This window comes from Pogona vitticeps, chromosome 2, assembly GCF_051106095.1.
Source record: "Pogona vitticeps strain Pit_001003342236 chromosome 2, PviZW2.1, whole genome shotgun sequence".
Classification (NCBI taxonomy): domain Eukaryota; kingdom Metazoa; phylum Chordata; class Lepidosauria; order Squamata; family Agamidae; genus Pogona; species Pogona vitticeps.
In genome coordinates this window covers 163,361,062-163,382,285 of record NC_135784.1, presented here as the reverse complement: position 1 = coordinate 163,382,285, position 21,224 = coordinate 163,361,062, and the positions used below count along the sequence as shown (strand labels likewise).

The window sequence follows — 21,224 nt, the reverse complement described above, 5'->3', positions numbered from 1 at the left end:
GCTGAATCACTGAACATAAAAAAGGAAGAAAAACTGCTGCTTTTGTGACTAAAATGCAGTTGTTAAAGATGTGGGTATTTGCAAATATAGATGAAAGACTGGTGGCTATTAGGTATGAATTAGCGCATACTTTGCTATGTCAGAGGTTGAGAACATGTTTTGACATATACAAACCACTTAAAACTGCTGCTGGTTACATCTGAATTCACATGGTGACAGACATTTAAAATAATTAAATTGTGAGGACTATTCTATATGATTGAGTCCCTCTGAAAGTCATGACTTTACCTCCTCTTCAGAATCTGGGATCTAGCCTGAGTCAGAGTTGTGAACGGCATGGACCATGTAGCCTGAGTCAGGATGGTGTCTCTTTCTAATCATAGAACGCTGTCTGTGTTTAAACCTCCAGAGTGCAATAGAATCCTTGCTTGGAGCCTCTATGACAGGTGTGGTGTATTCTCTGTTTGCTGGACAGCCCCTCACCATCCTGGGAAGCACTGGGCCAGTATTGGTCTTCGAGAAAATTCTGTTCAAGTTTTGCAAGTAAGGCACTGTTCTTTCCCAAGGTTGTAACATTTTAAAAATAAATAGCAGCTTTTATTTTCTGTACAGAGGTGATCTGGCGCTTAACTAGTCTATCGATGCAATGACTCAGCCCTAGACTCATCTATTCCAAATATTGCTTAAAAGAGGATGCTCAGGGGACCGATTGTGGGGGCAGGTGTTTCTGCTGTCCCTAAAAATCATGTCCTATTTCCCTACATCACCAAAACACCACCCTCAGGCAGACACACACACACATCTGTTCCTTTGCTAAAGGAAACAACAGATCACATGGGGAAAGTCTGTTTGAATAGTTTTGGCTTTAAAAAAGTAGAAGCCCCCAGAGGCAGAGAAAAAGCTTCACTTTGGGGAGTGAAAAGGGCTGGACTGGTTCAAACTGGCCTTCACTCCAGTAAAAATAAAATAAAATTGAAATCATCTGTTCTATAACTGGAGCAAATCCCACAGTATTTGACCATGTAGTCATATTCTATTTGTGTGAGAGAGGAGGTTCTGCTGTCTTAATGGGCAAGAGGTAGGACTCAGTGACTTCTGCATCTCTGTGATTTTGTGATCTGAACCAGTTTTGCATATAGTTGTTCTTCTCTTCCTGTTTTATTTCTTTTTTTTTCCTCCCGGTGGCCCACTTTTGCAGAGATTACAACCTTTCATATCTCTCTCTACGAACCTGCATTGGCCTATGGACTACTTTCATGTGCGTTTTGCTTGTGGCGACAGATGCCAGCTCCCTCGTGTGCTACATAACTCGTTTTACGGAAGAAGCTTTTGCCTCTTTAATCTGCCTCATTTTCATCTTTGAAAGCATAGAGAAACTTTTTCAGCTGGGGAGGACCTATCCAGTCCATATGCACAGCGACCTTGACGAACTGACCTTGTATTAGTGAGTTACAATTGCATTCCTTTCCTTTCCTTTTTTTTTTTTTTTTGAGCAAGACAAATTAAGTTCTTTGCCTGAGAGAGGCTTGCATAGTCAAAATATGCTAGCCATTTAATGCAAAACAAATCACTGTTTTCTAGAGTTTAAAAAAATGCTTTTCTTTTTAATGTATTGAAAACTGGTGCTTGGAATATTGGTTTCAGTTGGGGAATTGTCAGTGCCGGTGTTTAAAACTGAAAATGTTTCACTCATTGAACTGACATTACTAACACATCAATTTAAATGTTAGTTTAATGGACTCTCTGCAGAGGGTTAGGGCCCTCTCACTGTCCCTCTTCCTGAATTGAAAACCATTTTTTAATCTTCCTTTGAAAGCCATTTTTATAGTTAATAATCTGACCTGAGAAACATAAACAGAATTGGACTGGAATAAACAGACATGTTGGTTAAAACAGTTAACAGTCACATTTTTCTGTGTTTCAAGGACTTATGTTCCATGCTCAGCAGTAATGGGAACCACTGCCCTATAAACATATAATAAGCTACTCATAGGACGTATGTTTAGCATGGCTTTTGGACAACCCTTTATGACAATATAGGTATAATATTTGTAAACATCAGTTTTTGAGGACATTTTCCTGGCATTAGCTCAAAGAGTAATGAATTTTTTAAATGAGCACATTAATTTCAACAAATGATTTGATCACTCAGCTTACTCAAACACATTTCATGGCACTAGGTTGAGAAAGTCTGTTCTATGGGTCATGCTCTTCCGCAGGGGAACATAAAGTGACCTGCTTCAGTTGCAACCATATGGGAGACTGCAAAAATAGAGGCATTTGGTCTGTAGGGCCTAACAAAATATTTAGAAATTTTGACCCTACCCTTATGGGGTGGGGGTGGGGGTGAGCACATTGGGGATACCACATCAGGTGGGCCAGATTTTTAGACCATCAGTGCATCTCTGCCTTGGCTGGGTTCCAGAATGGGGTCAGCAGTTTCACAAGTTCAGATGATCAAATGATAATTAATTACATTTTCATTCCCATTCTTTGGGTTTTTGAAGAATATCTGCAGTTCTAATGCAATTTCATGTAATGTGTGATCTCATTTTTAAAAAAATGTAATTTATGTGCTGCTTTTCTCCCATAAAGGGGCTGAATGTGGCTGATATGCAAATAAAATTAAAAACAAAAATAAATGATTCAGTTGGAAATTATTAAACACAGATTAGTGTGAAAATAATAATCTAAAAACATTTTAAAACCCTTTTAAAAACACACTTAAAAGTACAATTCCTAAGATCTCAGGTCCAGCTTACATGCCCAATGTAGTTTAAAAGCTTGTTTAAAAACAACTTTATGTGTCCCTGGCAGAACAAGAGGGAAAGAGCCAACCTAGTTTCGTAAGGGAGGGTATTCCATAATCCCAAAGCAGCTACAGAGAAGGTTGATAGGTTGATATGTCTTACTTAGGGGAAGGGGATAGTTTGGAAATGTACTAAAGACAGTTTTGTTACTTATGGAGCCCCTATATGCATTTCGTTTGTCTTTAGATTAAACTAGTTTTGTAGTTGTTTGGAAGAACACATATACAGTGGGGTCTTGACTTGAGAACTTAATCCGTATTGGAAGGCGGTTCTCAAGTCAAAAAGTCTGTAGGTCAAGTCTCCATTGACCTACAGTGCATTGAAAACCGATTAATCCCGTAACAGGCCGTTTTTGTTCCATTTTGTTTTTTTTCTGGTCTGTAAGTCAATTTTCAGGCTGCAAGTCAAACCTAAATTTTGCAGCCAGAGAAGTCTGTAACTCAAAAAGTCTGTAAGTCAAGCCGTCTGTAAGTCAAGGGTCCACTGTAGTGCCAAATATGAAGGTAAGGTGAGTGTACATGCCACAAGGACTATTCCTCTTCTAAAACCCTATTTGGCCCTCTCTAGCCTGCTTACTTTGACCTGACATAGATGTACTAAGGACATACAGTATTTGAAGTCTTAAGGAAATGGATTTTCGGACAGGGGTGGTTATTCCAAGTAGGACAGCAAGGTATGTGTTCTCCTACCCCCACCTCAAATTACGCTGTGTGTGAGCTATTTTGCTTTGGGAAATAAGCAAGGCTATATATTGAGATAGGTTCAGTGTTCTTTATTATTTTCTTGTCTTCACCAGCTGCAGATGTTCATTCCCTACGAACCCCAGTGAGGAAGCCTTGAACTACTGGAACAGTAAAAACATCACTCCTTCAACAGTTCAATGGGCCAGTCTCAAAGTTTCAGTAAGTCTGTGGACTCTGCAGCCCACCTGTTACAGACATGATACTTGTGGCACAACATTATCCGTGGACTAGAGCAAGGTGTGCCATTTGTGTCCCTCCAGCTTTTGTTGGACTGAGCTCCCTTGATCCCTCATAATCAACCACACTGGCCAAGACTGATGATAGCTGCAAGCCAACAACATCTGGAGCATCACCAGTTGTCCACCCTCAGATCAGATCAACATTTCTTACATCGATAAAAATGCAATTTTCATAACTTGACATGGCTGTACACTTTATCAGAGACATGGAGAATTGGGTCAGCACTCAAATATTTATACACATGCTCAAGTGGGTTTGCACGATGAAGTAACAAAGGCAAAAAGTAAAAACTCTGATTGCTACCTTAATATTGGATTGTTGCAAACATCCTTGCATAGATAAGATTAACATACATATTGTGATTGAAAGCCTTTGTCCTATCCAAGCTATCCGAAAATGTTGCTCAGTGTTTGTATTTTTTTTATTGCCAAATAATATATGCTGGTCTTTTAAGATTCCATTAGGCTATTTATTATTTATTTTATTATTATTATTTTGCTGGAAGAGGCAACAAGCTGTCTCTAAAGGTCTGATCTGAGCCAAATTGGCTTCAGGTGAAAAGTGGGTCAACACTGAAATATAAAAATAGGCATTACATGACTGTAACATATCTTAGGCCGGAAATGTTTTAGATGGTAAAATTTGGTAACATAATTCACACAGGACTTAGTGATGAGCTTTAATACATATTGTTATTATAAGTTTTTCAGTAGCTATTTTAAATTGAAGAACTTACTCCATTTTTGTAATTGGATTAGTGAACATGCTCAGGGCTTGGAAAATTACTTTGAAGAATTATTATGAACAGCTTAATTGCCAAGCCCCCTCACCCAGATAGTTAATTACCCTGATAGTTGCAGTAACTTTAATTTCCCATTATTTAAAAGTATCTGAAAGTATGACTTCTAAGTTATTTTGTTAAAACAGAAATCAGAATGCTGCAAGCTGTAAGCCTGTGATACAAAACCCACCTATCTAATGAGGTCACAATTCTCCTATAATTGTAAAAACAACTAAAATAGTTGCAGCTACACTGCAAAGTAGTCACATTACTTGCCGTTACATTATCATTGTAGCATAACCTAGTTACACCTCAACCAATGCAGAAATGACTTAGTTACAAGTTATTTGTAATTTGTTCCTTTGATGCTTTGGGAATATTCATAAGTCAAACAGGCAGCAATATTACCAAAAAGCAGTTCTTTCATTTGGATAGGATCTTCCATGCATAGCTTTATACGGTACCGTATTTTTCCATTTATAAGATGACCCAAAGTATAAGACAACCCCCCTTTTTCTAACCCCAAATTAGAAAGAGCAGGGATCAAAGGGCTCCCTTTTTGCTAAGCCCTGTGCCTTGGCAAAAGGCAAGGAAAGCGGCTGTCAAAATAACTGCCGCTTTTCCTTGCCTTTTGCGAAGGCACTTTCCTTTAGCAAAAAGGAAGGGGAGCCATTGCTCCCTGTCCTTTTTGCTAACCTCTGTGCCTTCTGAAAAGGCGAGGGTGCGCTGGAGCCGTAGATGGCTCCCCTTCCTTTTTGCTAAATCCAGGCTGCCCTTGCCTTTTGAGAAGGCACGGAGGTTGGCAAAAAGGGAACAACGGCTCCCCTTCCTTTTTGCTAAAGGAAAGGCAGGGGTAAAGAGCTGCCTTCCGTGTATAAAACAACCCTCTTTTTTTCTCAAATTATTTAAGGGAAAAGTATCATTTTATACATGGAAAAATACGGTATATAGTATAATGTAAAAGCAGACCAAGTTATCCATATTTTCAGCTTATTTCAGTCACAGGCAAAAGACAAAGAGCTTTGCATTGCCATTTGCGGGAAAGTGTGAAATGCATTTATTATTACTATCTTCTTAAATATTTGACTTTTGGAGGGGCCTTTGTAGGTTAATCTTCTCTGGACTTTAACTGTGGGAAGCGTCTGCACCGAGGTTTCTCATTATATATCACTTCCATTTCCATACCTCTTCTTATCTTTATTTTGCCAGTACTCTTCAAGCATTTGCTATTATATATCTTCTTGCACAATTTAAAGCTTGGTGTTTTCCTCAAATCAAAATACTGAATTTTCATAATTGTAGCCGTGCACTTAGAGAGGATTTCTGCTGAGTAATAAAGTTCCAAATTTAGCCTGCACACAGGCATTTTTGGGTGTACCTCAATCAATGCAGAAAGGCATGTCTGATGAAGTGGACGTGTTCCCATTTAAAAAGTAAGCTTTTAAGGTGCCATCACGTTTTTGGCTTTTTTAACTTTTTATTTCTATTTTGCTTTTACATATAATACTTGCACAGCCACTAACATGGCCACTCCTTCTACAACTACAGACATTTGTTTTTGTTGCTTTTGTCAACTGTTTCATGCTGTTTCTTTGGTACTAGAAGTCTGAACCCCTGACTTATTCAACGGCTCATTTTAGTTAATCTGTACAGTTGTCCATGTTGTCCCCTGTTGCCACCATGATGTCACCATTGCCACTGTTGTCATTTTAATGATCTGATTACATTTGTTTGTTCAGGAATGCAAGGAGCTTCATGGAGAGTTCACAGGACCTACATGTGGGCTGAATGGCCCTATGACCCCTGATGTCCTTTTCTGGTGCTGCATCTTGTTCTTTTCTACCTTTATCTTGTCAAGCCTTCTGAAGATGTTTAAGAGCAGTAGTTACTTTCCAACAAAAGTAAGTGGGTGACAGACTTTAACACCAACACACTTGACTCTCTTGAGTGACCTTTAGCATTTTGTATATTGGGAATCAGGAGGGAATCCGCACCTCCTCTTTATTTAGATGGACAAACTAGGTTCCCCTTGACATTTAGTCCTGTCATGTCAGACTCTAGGGAATGGTGCTCATCCCTGTTCCCAAGCTGTAGAGCCAGCGTTTGTCCGGATACATTTTCTGTGGTCAAGTGGCCTGCGCAACTAGACACTGAATGCTGTTACCTTCCCACCATGGTGGTACCTACTTATCTACTCTCATTTACATGCTTTCAGACTGCTAGGTTGGCAGGAGCTGGGACAAGCGACGGGGGCACACTCCGTCTTGTGGATTTGATCTTATGACTGCTGGTCTTCTGACCTTGCAGCACAGAGGCTTCTGCAGTTTAACCCGCAGCGCCACCACGTCCCTGTGATGAACAAACTAGTTTTGTGGGAAGGGGGCTTTAGGTTTGTGCTGCTCTTATATCTTTCCTCGGTCATGTAAGGCAGACTGAAGCATATAGCAACTTGACCCTTATTCAGAAGAGGAAATGAGTTGCATTCTGATTCAGATAGCATCTGCATGATTTTTGTAGTGGAAAGATATGCCTGTGTGTCTGTTTGTCTCTGACCCAGCTGCAGAGTTGCAGGACAAAGTTCAGGCTGGGCTCAGGAGCTGTACATGTACATCAGAATGTGCCTCATTTGTTTCTTGCATTGTGCATGCATGAGGAAGGTTTTGTGGAAGGAGAGGAGAGAGAGATGGCGGGGCAAGGGAGAGAAAAGTTGTTGGTCTGTCTCAGGTTTGGCTTATTTTTGTCTTTCAGTATCTTCCCAGCATGGGTGGCTTGTGGACTGAGAAAATTTTGGGAAGGGTATTCCTGTTGATAAGCTACCCGTGCTTCTTAACTTTTTGTTATGTTTCCGATTATAGTTGTGTCTGAACTGGACTAGGTAAAATGTTTTTTGGGGACCTTGCTCCTGATTTAGGCTAGTATCCCCAAGGTTGCTTTGGCTTCCACATATTCACTGACCTGGCACCATAGACGATTGCCTCATTTGCTTTATGCATCTACTTGAAATGCTTTTTGGTATCATCCTACTGCCTTTGCCCTCTGTGTGTGCCACATTGCGGCCTGGATGATGTGTATTCAATTTGCAGGTGATCAGATGGGCTGGTAATCCTCCCTTATCACAGGGAGAGTTGGGTTCATGGCATTTGGGCCTTTTTAGCCCCTGGCCTCTCCATCTCCATACTGGGTAGCCATTGTGAAGACCATTAGGGAACATCTTGAGTGCTTTGTTAAGTTGGCTTACACCCTGCTGAACTTTTTCTTGGTTTCTCTTGCTAGGTCCGTTCCATGATTGGTGACTTTGCTATTTTCCTTACCATTGTTATTATGGTGGCAATTGACTATTTAATTGGGATCCCATCACCAAAGCTTCAAGTGCCCAGCAAATTCCAGGTAGGCATGCCATTCTCCTTTTCTAGTGAAATATCTCATACGACGTCAGCTAGCTTTTGGACATGGAAAACACATTGCACTGAGTGCGTGGAAAAGAGGCTGGCTGTCACATGTTCTTTGTCCTGTTTATTCTCTCTCTCTCTCTCTCTCTCTCTCTCTCTCTCTCTCTCTCTCTCTCTCTCTGTGTGTGTGTGTGTGTGTGTGTGTGTGTGTGTGTGTGTCCAGAAAGTAAGTAGAAACAACTCCTGGCACTGCCAGCCAAATTGTCTGATAATCTCAATGCTTAGTGCTATTTGCATATTGCAACACATCTCTTGACACCTTAAGAAAAGCATCTTAAGGAAGAGGTTCAGAGACCTAGGATTGTTTTTCTCTCTGCAAAACATTTTCTTTTGTGAAAGCTAAAGCTCACTTCTGAAATCAACACAGAAGTCTCCTTAACTCAACATGTCCTAAAGCTGTCCTCCACCTGGGAAGCCATGGCTTGATTGCTGACGAGACCCTACATGCCAACCCTGGGATTCCTGCCTGCAGCAACAGAACATTCTTCTGCAGCCTATTGAGGAGGGCACTGTCAGTCCCCGAGCAGAGGCAACATTACCTTGTAGGTGTGAATTCTAGGAGAGTTCAATAACGGCAAGCAGTCTTTCTTTCTGGGAGGTGCCTTGTCCAATATTAATACTCTTGTTGATTTTGAGGATTTCATAACATGGTTAGGAACACCATTTGAAAAGCACTGTCTCTGAGTATCTTTACCACTAGGAAAAAGCTTATCAGGATTCCTGGCAAGAGGGGCAGATGATTAGTTCATAGAATATGTTGTGAGGGGCACTGTATCCTGCTTATCACCAAGACCGCTTCCAGCATTTTGTGAAGGAAATTGGTCATTGGTCTGATATGTGGGAGAGACATTATACTTCTGTGGTTGGTATGTGTGTCCCTGTATGAGTGTTTCTACATAAAGAATCCTTTGTTTTCTGCATGGATTTTGACAGCTCTAGCAAAAATGGACAATACAGTCGTGCCCGCTTAATGATTACTCCACATTATGACGAATCTGCTTAATGACGATGTTTTTTCGATTGCAATTGTGATTGCAAAATGATGTTTAAATAGGTTTTTTTCATTTGACGATGATCGGTTCCTGCTTCGGGAACCGATTCTTCGCTTAACGATAATCAAAACAGCTGATCGCCCGGGTTTTCAAAATGGCCACCGGGTGCTTAAAATGGCTCTGCGCTGTGCTTAGGGACCAATTCCTCTCTATACAGGCACCGAAAATGGCCGCCATATGAAGGATCTTCGCTGGACGGTGAGTTTTTAGCCCATTGGAATGCATTGAACGGTTTTCAGTGTGTTTCAATGGGCTTTTTAATTTCGCTTTACGATGTTTTCGCTTAACAGCGATTTTCCTGGAACGGATTATCGTCGTTAAGCGAGGCACCACTGTATATTTAAATTCAGAATGAGAAACAGAAAGCAAGGCTTATATGGGATATCTAATGTTTTTTCTTTCTTTCCACAGCCAACGAGAAATGACCGTGATTGGATTGTGAGCCCCATAGGGACCAACCCCTGGTGGACGGTGGTAGCAGCTGTCATCCCAGCTCTGTTGTGTACTATTCTGATATTTATGGACCAGCAAATCACAGCAGTTATTGTGAACAGAAAGGAACACAAACTTAAGGTAATGTTTCTGTACAGCCGCAATAGACTGTCGTGTTTTTCTTCCTCTGGCTCTGATGTGAAAAGGAAAATCATGCTGTCTTACTGGAATCACTGCAGCTTTTGCTTTGAGGTATTGAAGGACCCTGTTAAAGACAATGGCTTGGATCCAGAGAAAGTTGTTCCTGGGACAAATTTAGCCATGATCATGATGAATTAAGTTCCACTGATTTTAGTGGGGCAGGTGTTTCACTAAATAAGGTAACCGTGCTATATCCATTTCCCCCAGGTTTAAGCCTCATTGATCTCAGTGGGAATTACTTACGATTAAACCTGTATAGAATTGCATTGTAAAACTGCACCCAATCCATCCATTTCTCACAGGTTACATAGAAGTTGAGGGTAATGGGAGTTGAGCCATAAATGTAACTTAATGGTGGGTTCTTCTTTGTGGCCTCTGTGAATGGAGCCAATTGGGTCTCTGTGAATGCAGCCGATAGGGTCTGCGCCTGCGCAGACCCTATCGGAAGTTTCTAGTGCTTAAAGACATGTGATTAGTAGGACATTCTCCCGTGGAGCGCATGCTCCGCCCGTCAGAAGTCTCCTGAGTTCCTTTTTGCCGCTGCTTAGATGGGACCTATTTCAGAATGTTAGAGCGATCATACTGTTGTTGGGATTATTGATCATTGAGATCCTTTATTTTTCAATCATCTTTCTTTGGACGTTTTCCCCCTGTGAGTTACCTGTTTTCCCCTTTCAATTTACTCGTTTTTCAGTCTTCCCGCGGTATTTCCCCCCTCCCCCCACCTTTCTCCATTCTCTTTCCCTGACCTTTTATGGCTCCTCCTGTGCCCTTCAAGCAGTGTGTGTTCTGCACGAATCAGATCCCACTTACTGACAGACACAACCGTTGCCTTTTTTGTCTTGGGGAACAACATCAAACACACCCCTGTCCCGAGTGTAAAAAGCTTACAAAGCCCACCTTAAAACTACGACTTTAAAGGGTCTGCTCTTGCTCTGGGAAAAATCTTTAAATCTGGCTTCCATGGATCCGCCGGCGTCTCCAACTCCTGAACGTCGTGAAATTCCTCGCCCAATATCGAGCCCAATGAATCCTTCGCCTCAGTAAAAGGACCATTCAGAGTTGACTTCAAAATCGAAATTGAGTTCAACGTCTGCATCGAAGGCCCCAACCCATCCTGATGACTCTTTTAAGAAGAAGAAAGATAAACTTTAAAATACCAAAAAACCCCAACGAAATCGACTCATATTGATCCACCTCAATCGGTATTACCATCACTGATCCTTGAGTCATCTAGAGACGCCTTTTGCTCTGATAGAGACGATCAGACTTTGACATTGGCTCAGGCTGCTGCTATTGCCAGCCTTTCACCGAGTACTGGCCCATCTCTGGCTGTTGTTCATTCCAACCCGGCCTCGGCCCGTTCAAGCCCTACATCTTTAGGGCGGGCAATACCTATTCCAGTCTCTGAATCTCAGTCGTCTCACTAGTCTCCTAGAAAACGTTGAACAAAGAGATGACACCTGTTGCCGGTCCAATATGACGCACTGCACAGGGTATATTATTACTATCCTGAACCATCTCAGTACCAACCTAGATATGAACATCCGTATCATCGTTATGACCCCTATTACCACGATGACTTGATTGAGCATGCATATTATGACGAGCCTAAAATGGTGAGATATGTTTATCCATCTCAACATTCACCTTCCGCTTTGCCTTCACCACCAGGACACCAACATCGTCGTTCTACTACGTACCAGACATCGACACAGATCCCGATCAAATCAGCTCTCAAACGCACTCTTCTATCACCTGTTCAAGAACACTCTCGATCCAAATGGGCGAGACAATCCTCCAAACAATCCCGACACCAAACCTCTCTACAAGTTACTACCACTTACAGTATAAGGGTCCTCTTCCCCTCCTACTGACACTGAACAACGTACTACTCCACAGTTACTGCCTACATTGGTATCGACGGCTAAACCTCCACATCCATCACCATCTTCTGACTCTTCTTGTGCTATTCCAGATTCCAACTCTGATGTTTCTCAAGAATCTCCCTCTAATCTACCTATCCCTTCTTCTGATGTAGCCGAGAATCACTCACCTTCCCCATCAGAAGATATTACCTCCTACTCTCAACTAGTGATGCGAATGGCAAAATCCTTACAATTAGACATAGAAGAACCACCACCTCAAAAACAAGATCTGGTCTTTGATGACCTTAATCAGGACAAGATGCCACCTCTAAGCTTGACTATGCTTGAGTTGGTGAAAGAATCATGGGACAAACCCCCTTCATTACAAATCTTGGATGTGTAGAGAATCATTACTGTAGAAGACCAATGGTCCCGATACAGCATTTCTCTCTAAACATCCTACACTGGTACCTACACAAAAACTCCAACCACTACCCACAGCAAAAAAGAGGCATGATCAAAACACTGGTAGACCGGGCAAATTGGAACTGTGAAGCTCAGTTTCTCAGCACTGAACTCAGCCACCTGAGTTTGGCCCTACAGGAAATGGCTACTCCAAAAATGAAATCACAAGAGCCATCAAACCTAGAAAACAACACCAAACTGAAGAAGAAAAACAGCCACCCACAAATAAAGTATTTCTGCCATACATCAAAGGGGTCACGGACCGCATGGGGAAACTTCTGAAAAAACACAACCTACAAACAGTATTCAAGCCCACCACAAAAATACAACAAATGTTACAGTCAGCAAAGGACAGAAGGGACCCCCTCACCACCGCAGGAGTATACTGGATACCATGCAGTTGTGGCCAGGTATATATTGGAATGAAGCATCCACACCAGAATCAAAGAACATGAGAAACACTGCAGACTAAAACAGCCAGAAAAATCTGCAGTAGCTGAACATGCCCAGAAACAAACTGAACATGAAATTCTATTTCAAAATACTGAAATACTGGACAACACCAGCAATCATTACGTCAGACTGCACAGGGAAGCCATTGAAATCCACAAGCACAAGCACAGTTTCAACAAAAAAGAGGAAAGTATGAAGCTCAACAAAACTTGGCTCCCAGCTATCAAACATACTACGTGCAAAAGGTCAATGAACTCTACCCACCCACAAGGACAGGGAATCACTACACACAAAAGACCAGCTAATGACACCCATCAATCACAGGAACAGATAATCTCTTCCCCTTAGCACAACAATACACCCACAACAATACATACTAATCCATCTACAGGAAAAAGACAAAAGCCTATCTCACAGCCATAAATACTGCACTCCCAAGCCAACTACACCAGAGCACAGGTTGCTGTCCTGTGAAGATGCCGGCCACAGAGACTGGCGAAACGTCATGAAGAATCACCTTCAGAACACGGCCAAAGAGCCCGAAAAACCCAGAACAACCATCCTACACTGAACTCTATCATTGTCGAATCCAACAGTCCAGAGCGTGTAATAAATCCTCTGTAGGCCCTACTGACCAAGAAGGGAGAAAACTTGATATCTTAGGCCGACACCTATATTCTCTTACATCCTTCCAAACTACCAAGCTGCAATAGGCGCGTACCATCGGCAACTGTGGAATAAAATTCTACCCATACTCCAAGTGGCTCCTGATGCTTCCAAGACAGAAGCTCTAAACATCCACGCTGAGGCTACAACCCTGGCCAAACAACAAAGAATTGCGTCTCGCCATACCATGGAGGCCACTTCTAAGGCTATCTCGACTTCTATTGCCCTAAGACGACATGCCTGGCTGAGATCTGCCAGCATCTCAGATGATACCAAATCACAAATTGAAAACCTCCCATTTGATGGTGCTGACCTCTTTAACGCCAAGACAGATTAAGTAATGGATAACCTTCATAAAATCTATAAAACAGCATGCTCATATTCTACCCAACAACCTTATTGCTACCAGAGCCCTCAGTTTTGCAGAGTGCTGTCCTCTGAAGATGACGGCCACAGATACTGGCGAAATGTTAGGAAGAACAACCTTCAGAACACGGCCAAAGAGCCCGAAAAACCCACAACAACCATTTGCAGGCAGCCTTTCTTCCAATAGCCCTTTCAACAATACCAACAACTATACCAACCATACAAACCTATGACATATCCTATTCCGGCCCATCGACATCAACACCACCTGCTTTTTGAATCCAGCAGCAACAGACCCGCCATCAGCCCTTTCGACGTCAACAAAAGAAGGGTAAGCAATATCCGTAGACCCCTTCTATCTCCATTCCAGACCAGATTACATCCCTTCCTGAGCTCTTTGCGTCAAATCACTAATGACCAGTGGGTCCTTTCTATTATCCAAAAGGGCTGTTTTATTGAATTTGATCATACTCTACCACCTGGACCCATTAAGACTACCTCATACTCAATGGATCTCTGAGAAGAGGTTTTCCTTCTTCTACAAAAATATGCCATACTTAGAGTCCTTTCCTCTGCCCTGCATGGTGGATTCTACTCAAGATACTTTACAGTTCCCAAAAAGGATCCTATTCTCGATCTTAGACACCGCAATGCATTCATTTGACCCAGACACTTCAGAATGCTGACACCTGACACTATTATCCCTCTCTTCTCACAGGGAGACTGGTGTGTCCTCATCAACTTCTAGGATGCGTACTTCTGCATCTCCATCCACCCGCATCATCACAAATGCCTTCAATTCCGATTTGACAACATCTCATACCAATTTTGCTCCCTCCCATTTGGAGTTTCCATGACACTGAGAACTTTTACCAAATGTATGGCACCAGTCGCTGCTTATCTCCGTCTTCAAGGTATCTCCATATTCCCCTACGTAGACGACTGGCTGATAGTCGCTACTTCCTATTACGATGCCATCAGAGCTACCCAGTTCAGTCTTGATACTCTTCAAGACCTCGGGCTCAAGGTGAACCTTGCCAAATCCCATCTCGAACCTTCACAAACTGCCACGTATATCGGAGCATATTTTGACTCCCTACAAGCCAGAGCTTTTATTCCTCAAGAAAGAATCACCAAACTGGGGCGAACAACCCAACCATTCTGACCTCTAGCCTCGGTATCAGCCCATCAAGTCCAGCACCTTCTCGGGCTCATGGCATCCACAACTGCTGTTATCCAACATGCTAGACTCAAAATGAGATCCCTTCAATCATGGTATCTATCATTATTCGATCCCATGATAGACCATCCGTCCAAATGCCTCACAGTAACACCTGAACTCACCTGTCAACTCACCTGGTGGACATCTCTTCTCCACTTGCTAGTCGGTAGACCCTTCCAACCACTACAACTCATGATACAGGTCACCACTGATGCCAGCCCCTTGGGATTGGGAGCCCATTGTCCACATCATGAAAACAACAAAAGAGAAATTATTACATATCAAGCACCTCGAACTTTTAGCAATCATCAAGGCCTTTCACGCCTTCTTACCTCTCATTGCAGGACAAGTCGTACATGTCGCTACAGGCAATACGACAGCTCTTTACTATATAAACAAGCAAGGAGGAACCCACTCTCTCTCATTACTATACCTGGCTGTCGAATGTAGGGAATGGTGTTACCTACACCACATCTTCCCAGTAGTGGTCCATGTCGCCACAGACGACAACCTTGTCACAGACCATCTCAGCTGCCTTATCATGCAAACACATGAGTGGTCACTAGACGACAGTGTTTTCGATCTGCTTTGCCACAAGTGGGGTGTTCCATCCTTTGATGTCTTTGCTTCCAAGACCAACACCAAATGTCAGAGATATTGCTCTTGAGCTGGTACCGATAGGAGCTCACACGGATATGCCTTTGTGATAAAATGGACCAGAGGCCTACTCTACCTATTTCCTCCAATACTGCTCGTACAAAAAACCATCATTCGACTTCGACAGTTCCAGTCAAATGCCATCCTCCTTGCTCCATGGTGGCCATGACAACTGTGGTTCACGCACTTGAGGTCAATGTCAACGGACATGTTCCATCTCCCATTGATTCCCAACTTTCTCACTCAGGACAGTGGGATGATTTACCACCCGGACGTAGACTCTCTGAAACTTACTGTGTGGAGGATACTTCCACCATAAGAGACATACTTGATCGAGCTCGAAAACCCTCGACCCAACAGTTATACCAAAATTAATGGAAGGCATTCCTCTCCTTTGCTAATTCTCAGAACTTATCTGCAACACCAGTGTCTCTGAAGACCTTACTTATCTTTATCCTTCATCTATTTCATCTTGGACTGTCTCATTCTACCTTAAAGGTTTACATTCCAGCTATTGTAAGCTCACAACCTTCTCATTCTGATTCAGCTAGATTTTTTCCCACCCAAATTTGAAGAAATTCCTCAAGGGACTCCAAAATATTCACCCCCCACAGCAACATCGTCTTCCTCAGTGGTCTTTACAACTTGCCCTCAACGTACTCACTAGACCAGCGTTTGAACCAATGGCTACTTCTAATCTCACAAACATCCTTCCTTGTAGCAATAACATCTGCTAAGCATGCTAGCAAACTTGCAGCCCCCAGGTCAGATCCACCCTTCTTTCAATTCTATATGGATAAGATTACCCTCTATTTTGATGTATTATTTTCACTTAAAATTGTCTTTGAATTCCATCTTAATCAGCCGTTAATTCTACCGTTAATTCTACCTACAGTGGTGCCTTGCTTAACAATTACCTCGTTAAACGACGAATCCGCTTGACAATGAGGTTTTTGCAATTGCTTTTGCGATCGCAAAACAATGTTTTAATGGGCAAAATTCACTTCCTGATGATGGGTTCCCTACTTCAGGAACCGATTCTTTGCATTATGACGATCAAAACAGCTGATCGTCAGGTTTCAAAATGGCCACCCGCTGTGTAAAATGGCTCCCCACTGTGCTTTAGGATGGATTTTTCACTGCACAGGCATCGGAAAATGGCCGCCCTATGGAGGATCTTCGCTGGACGCTGAGGTATTTAGCCCATTGGAACGCATTGAACAGTTTTCAATGAGTTTCAATGGGCTTTTTTATTTCGCTTGACGAGGACTTCGCTCTACAGCGATTTTGCTGGAACGGATTATCCTTGTCAAGCGAGTCACCACTGTACTTTATTTCCGTCTCCTTCTACACCTCTTGAGTGCATGCTCCACATGCTTGATGTAAGACACTCCTTGGCCTTCTACATTGATAGGACTAAATCATTCAGAAAATCACCAAGACTTTTCTATGTTTTCATGGCCCCCATAAGCTGCAGCTTCGCCTCAAACTATCTCGCGATGGATTGTTCAAACCATTTCATTGACCCATGAGCTAGCAGGCAAAACACTGCCTGAACATTTTCAGGCTGATTCTACCAGAGTACTGTCAACTTCTACTGCCTTCCAGCTGGGAATAGATCTTTCTCACATCTGCTGTGCAGCTGCATGGTCTACTCCATCAACCTTTGTGAGACATTACTGTCTTGATGTCCGGGCAAAAAAAAACACAAAAAGATGCTGCTTTTGGAAGAGCTGTTTTGACCTCAGTTTTACCGGGATGACCCACCATCTGGTAAGTGAGCTTGGCAGTCACCCAATTGTGTGCATTCACAGAGGCCACAAAGAAGAAAGAGAGGTTACCTACCTGTAACCAGTGGTCCTCTGTGAATCCACACCTCCCACCTATCCTCCACTCTCTCAGTTACATTGTCTTTTTTAATATAGTTCTTTGACAGCGGCGGACTCTTACAGGAACTGAGGGGACTTCTGGTGGGCGGAGCATGTGCTCCACGGAGGAGCATCCTACTAATCACATGTCTTTAAGCTCTAGAAACCTCCAAGAGGTCCTGCACAGGGGTAGAACAACCCAATTGTGTGGATTCACAAAGGACCACTAGAAGAAGCATGGTTACAGGTAGGTAACTTCTCTTTATTGTCTATAATGCATCATGGAGAATAATGCACAAAAATCCGCCCAAGATGAGGGGTTCGTTCACATTTCCTGACTCACAGCAGAGTCTGAGAAATTTCTATTTTGCAGGGCTACAATTCATGGAGTCCCCCAGACATTTTAACTATTTCTGCCTGGGACATTTGGGAACTGGTAATCTTAAAAAGTGTATTTTCTAACCTCTAAACCTACATGCTGTTTCTCTTATTCAAAGTCTTGTTTGCTGTCTTAAATGAAAGGATCTTGCAGCTGAGAAGAGGTTGTATCAGTCTGCTTCTCCCTCTTACCATCGTTCTAGGTTCCCAGGGCATGAATCTTGCCTTTGCCATCTATTTGCTTTGTGAATTACGATGCATTTCAAGCATGTTAACAACTTGAGGTGGGGCAGACTGCTCTTTTTTCTAACAAACAAACATCCCACTGTCAGCATAGGAGCTCCATTTCCAAAAATCAATGTTTCTGCTTGTCTATACCTTGTTAGCATTTCTGTAAATACATAGTTAAGTCTCTGTTAATTAATTGTATCTCTGCAGAAAGGATGTGGCTACCACTTGGACCTTCTCATGGTGGGCATCATGCTTGGCATATGTTCGATAATGGGATTGCCCTGGTTTGTTGCTGCTACCGTCCTTTCCATCAGTCACGTGAACAGTCTCAAAGTGGAATCTACCACAGCAGCTCCTGGGGAACAACCCAAATTCCTGGGCATACGTGAACAAAGAGCTACTGGAGTGATGATCTTTGTTTTAATGGGCCTCTCTGTTTTTTTAACTGCTGTGTTGCAGGTAAAACCATGGAAGAACATTCAAGGGCATTCAAAGAGACTGATTGCTCCCTTTTTGAGATAAGCCCATTATTGTTAGCTGGGCTGGCACTACTATGAGAGACTAAGTCTTGGCAATACAAGTTAACTGAAATACTGTTCTGAAAGTGCGCTTATGAGTGGTGTTTGCAGAATGTATTTGGAACCACTGCTAAACAATGCCCAAGAAAAAGTAGTGACCTTGTTAAATAACTATAATAGTGGATTATTGTTACACTAGAGTGCAGTAACGATCTTTTGCTGGCAGAGCAAATCAACATTTTAAAAGGCAATTCTAAAAATTGGGGCAGCCCAAATATATATATAATTTTGAAATTATATACAGTGGTGCCTCGCAAGACGAATGTAATTCGTTCCATGAGTAGCGCTGACTTGTGAAAAAATGCATTCCTATGGGAACCTCGCAAGACGAATGAATTTTTTCAACTTGCGAGGCATCGGTCTTGAAAAAAAATCATCTTGGGAAGCACGGCCATAGAAGAAACCGTCTTGCGAAGCACCATAGCGATTGCAAAAACCATTCGTCTTGCAAGTTTTTCATCCCGTGAGGCATTCGTCTTGCAAGGCACCACCGTATATATAATTTTGAAACTGGGCTCTGGATCCACACCAGATTTAACACATTTGTATCAGACAGTTTGCTCTTGCTGTGTGCCAAATCTAGGGAGCTTTGGGCAAAGTGTTTTCAAGATATGAATAAATTATTCATTTCTCCCTGCTTAGAAGAGAAAGTTGTTTGACAGTAATAGTAATCCAAGACAAAAGTCATAAATTATCAAAACATCTATAGGAAGTAGTTAAAAAAGATGGAAAAGCCAGGTGGTTTTTTTTGCCCATTCTGTATGAGTATTAGAACTCCTTAAAGGCTTGTGTTGTCTGAAAAATATCAATACCACCGGTGTGCCATAGGATACCTAAGGAGGAACACAAGGGCTCTATCTGGATGAAGCCACTGACCCAATCTCACAGCATCCTGCCGTCTACTTGAAGGCGGCAGGCCAGCTTAGAGGCTGCAAGCTATGGGGCAAACAACTCTCCCTTTCCATATTTTGCCACCACTTCTCCCGTAGCACCTTCTCAAGGTGGCTGCCTCTCTATCTGAAGATAAGGAGTGGCCTTGTGTCCTATTGAGGAGGGTGCTACCCTTTTGAGAATTGTAGGAGCAGTTTTGGATAACTGGTGAGGTGCCTCTTGCTTGTTGGTTGCACAATCAGCAAGCAAGAAGCACGTCTTTAACACTTCTGCGGTTGCCATTACACTTGTAATAATTCAAAGGGGACACTATCCTGACATTTTTGTCTGGCAGATGACTCCTCACTGTTTCTGCTGCAGTAGCAGCTAACACAAGGACTCCTCTGGAGAGTAAACATGGGTGCTGTGAGCCCAACGTATCTGGCTGCCTCAGTCAGAGTTTCTGTGCCATTCACTCTCCTGGCCTCCTTTCAATCTCTTCGGGGTGTTGTGTATATGTAGGAATGTGTGAGATTTGAATTAACCTTTGAACTGAATGAATCAAATGCAGAAATGTAATAATTAGAACGTGGGGAGTTATTTTTGAAGCAAATTAATGTAATGGCATGCTGAAACCATCCCTAACTGAGTCCTAGGCCAACCTTCCTCTACTATGAGTCTCTGCAGGAGTTTTTCCAGGGATGACACTGTAAAGCTGCATAAGGGTACGTTGGCACCCCATGACAGTTCAGCCTGTCTGTCTGTGCATATTGAAATAATAAATTTAGGATTCTGGTGGGGGCAAGTGCCCCTCTGGCTTGGCCACCAGACCGCCTCCCCATGTGCTATTTGAAAGGTTCCTCTTCTGTGATCAGAACTAAATAATAATGAAATGGTGGAAAGGTCAGAGCCTTAGGAACCAAATTTATGCTTCACAGGCTGTGAGGAGCTTGAACATGGCTTCTTTCAGCTATTAAAAGATGGGAAATGCCTGGAGAGACACCTTTGGTTTGCCTTTTCTGGTTTTTAGGGGTGGAGGCCTTCAGGAATGCCCCTTCTGGCCATAAACTGAAAGCCAAAGCTCCTGGAGGCCTCCAAGTGCGGATAATCATTTTTAAAAAAAGTTATTTTGGATGAGGCAAAAGTTCTCACGGACATTTGAGGGCTTGTAAAATGACTACTGGAGGTTATTTCTGGCTCTCTGGTGTTGTGGGATATCAAAGTTCTAGGCTTACTATCCCTTGCAATGTTTTATGTTCTTTCTTCCCCTAGTTTATACCTATGGCTGTTCTGTATGGATTGTTTCTATACATGGGTGTTTCGTCCCTGAGAGGTATTCAGGTATGTATTCTAATAAACTTTAGGGCAGGGAGTATAAAGAGCAAGCTGGCTTGAGCAATTTAGAAGTCATGCTAACTCTGTTCAAGAGTTACCCATAAACTAGATGTCCTTTGCAAATACAGATATGGAACCTTCGGCTGCATTTGTTTCTTCAGTCCTATGTTTTCCATGTTGATAGACAAACAGCCATATGTTTTGTAAGTCATAGTATTTTGAGGCATATAGTAATGGAAACTCCCTGCCTTACCCAAAAGGGCTACCTTGTTCCCCCTTAACAAGATACTTTCCCTCTCTGGTATTCAGTACGGTATGTTTTATAGTATTTGTAATTTGAAATATTTGTGCTGTTAAATATTTGACTTCGTATTTTATTTACATTTTATGTATTCTTATAATTTCATGTAGAGTTTTACCATACATGATATTTTATGCATTGGGAAAAATCCTGTTGTGTAACTGTGTGCCCAGCACAACTTGGATTGGACTCCAGAAGTGTTTAATTTACACTAATTAAAAGCTTCCTATCCCTCCTTCAGGCTCCCTTTTGCCCTCG

General features: G+C 42.3%; 1 protein-coding gene across 4 annotated transcripts in view; it reads left to right on the top strand.

Moving 5' to 3' along the window:
- Window positions 1-21,224, top strand: part of SLC4A8 (solute carrier family 4 member 8) — a 119,034-nt gene that overhangs the window by 78,242 nt on the left and 19,568 nt on the right. For all 4 annotated transcript variants that reach the window (XM_072991060.2, XM_020784555.3, XM_078384613.1 and 1 more), the window contains 8 exons: window positions 410-543; window positions 1,199-1,444; window positions 3,607-3,712; window positions 6,314-6,475; window positions 7,848-7,961; window positions 9,487-9,648; window positions 18,090-18,341; window positions 20,603-20,671. In XM_072991060.2, the coding sequence (XP_072847161.2) occupies window positions 410-543; window positions 1,199-1,444; window positions 3,607-3,712; window positions 6,314-6,475; window positions 7,848-7,961; window positions 9,487-9,648; window positions 18,090-18,341; window positions 20,603-20,671 (1,245 nt within the window). The remainder of the gene's footprint in view (window positions 1-409; window positions 544-1,198; window positions 1,445-3,606; window positions 3,713-6,313; window positions 6,476-7,847; window positions 7,962-9,486; window positions 9,649-18,089; window positions 18,342-20,602; window positions 20,672-21,224) is intronic.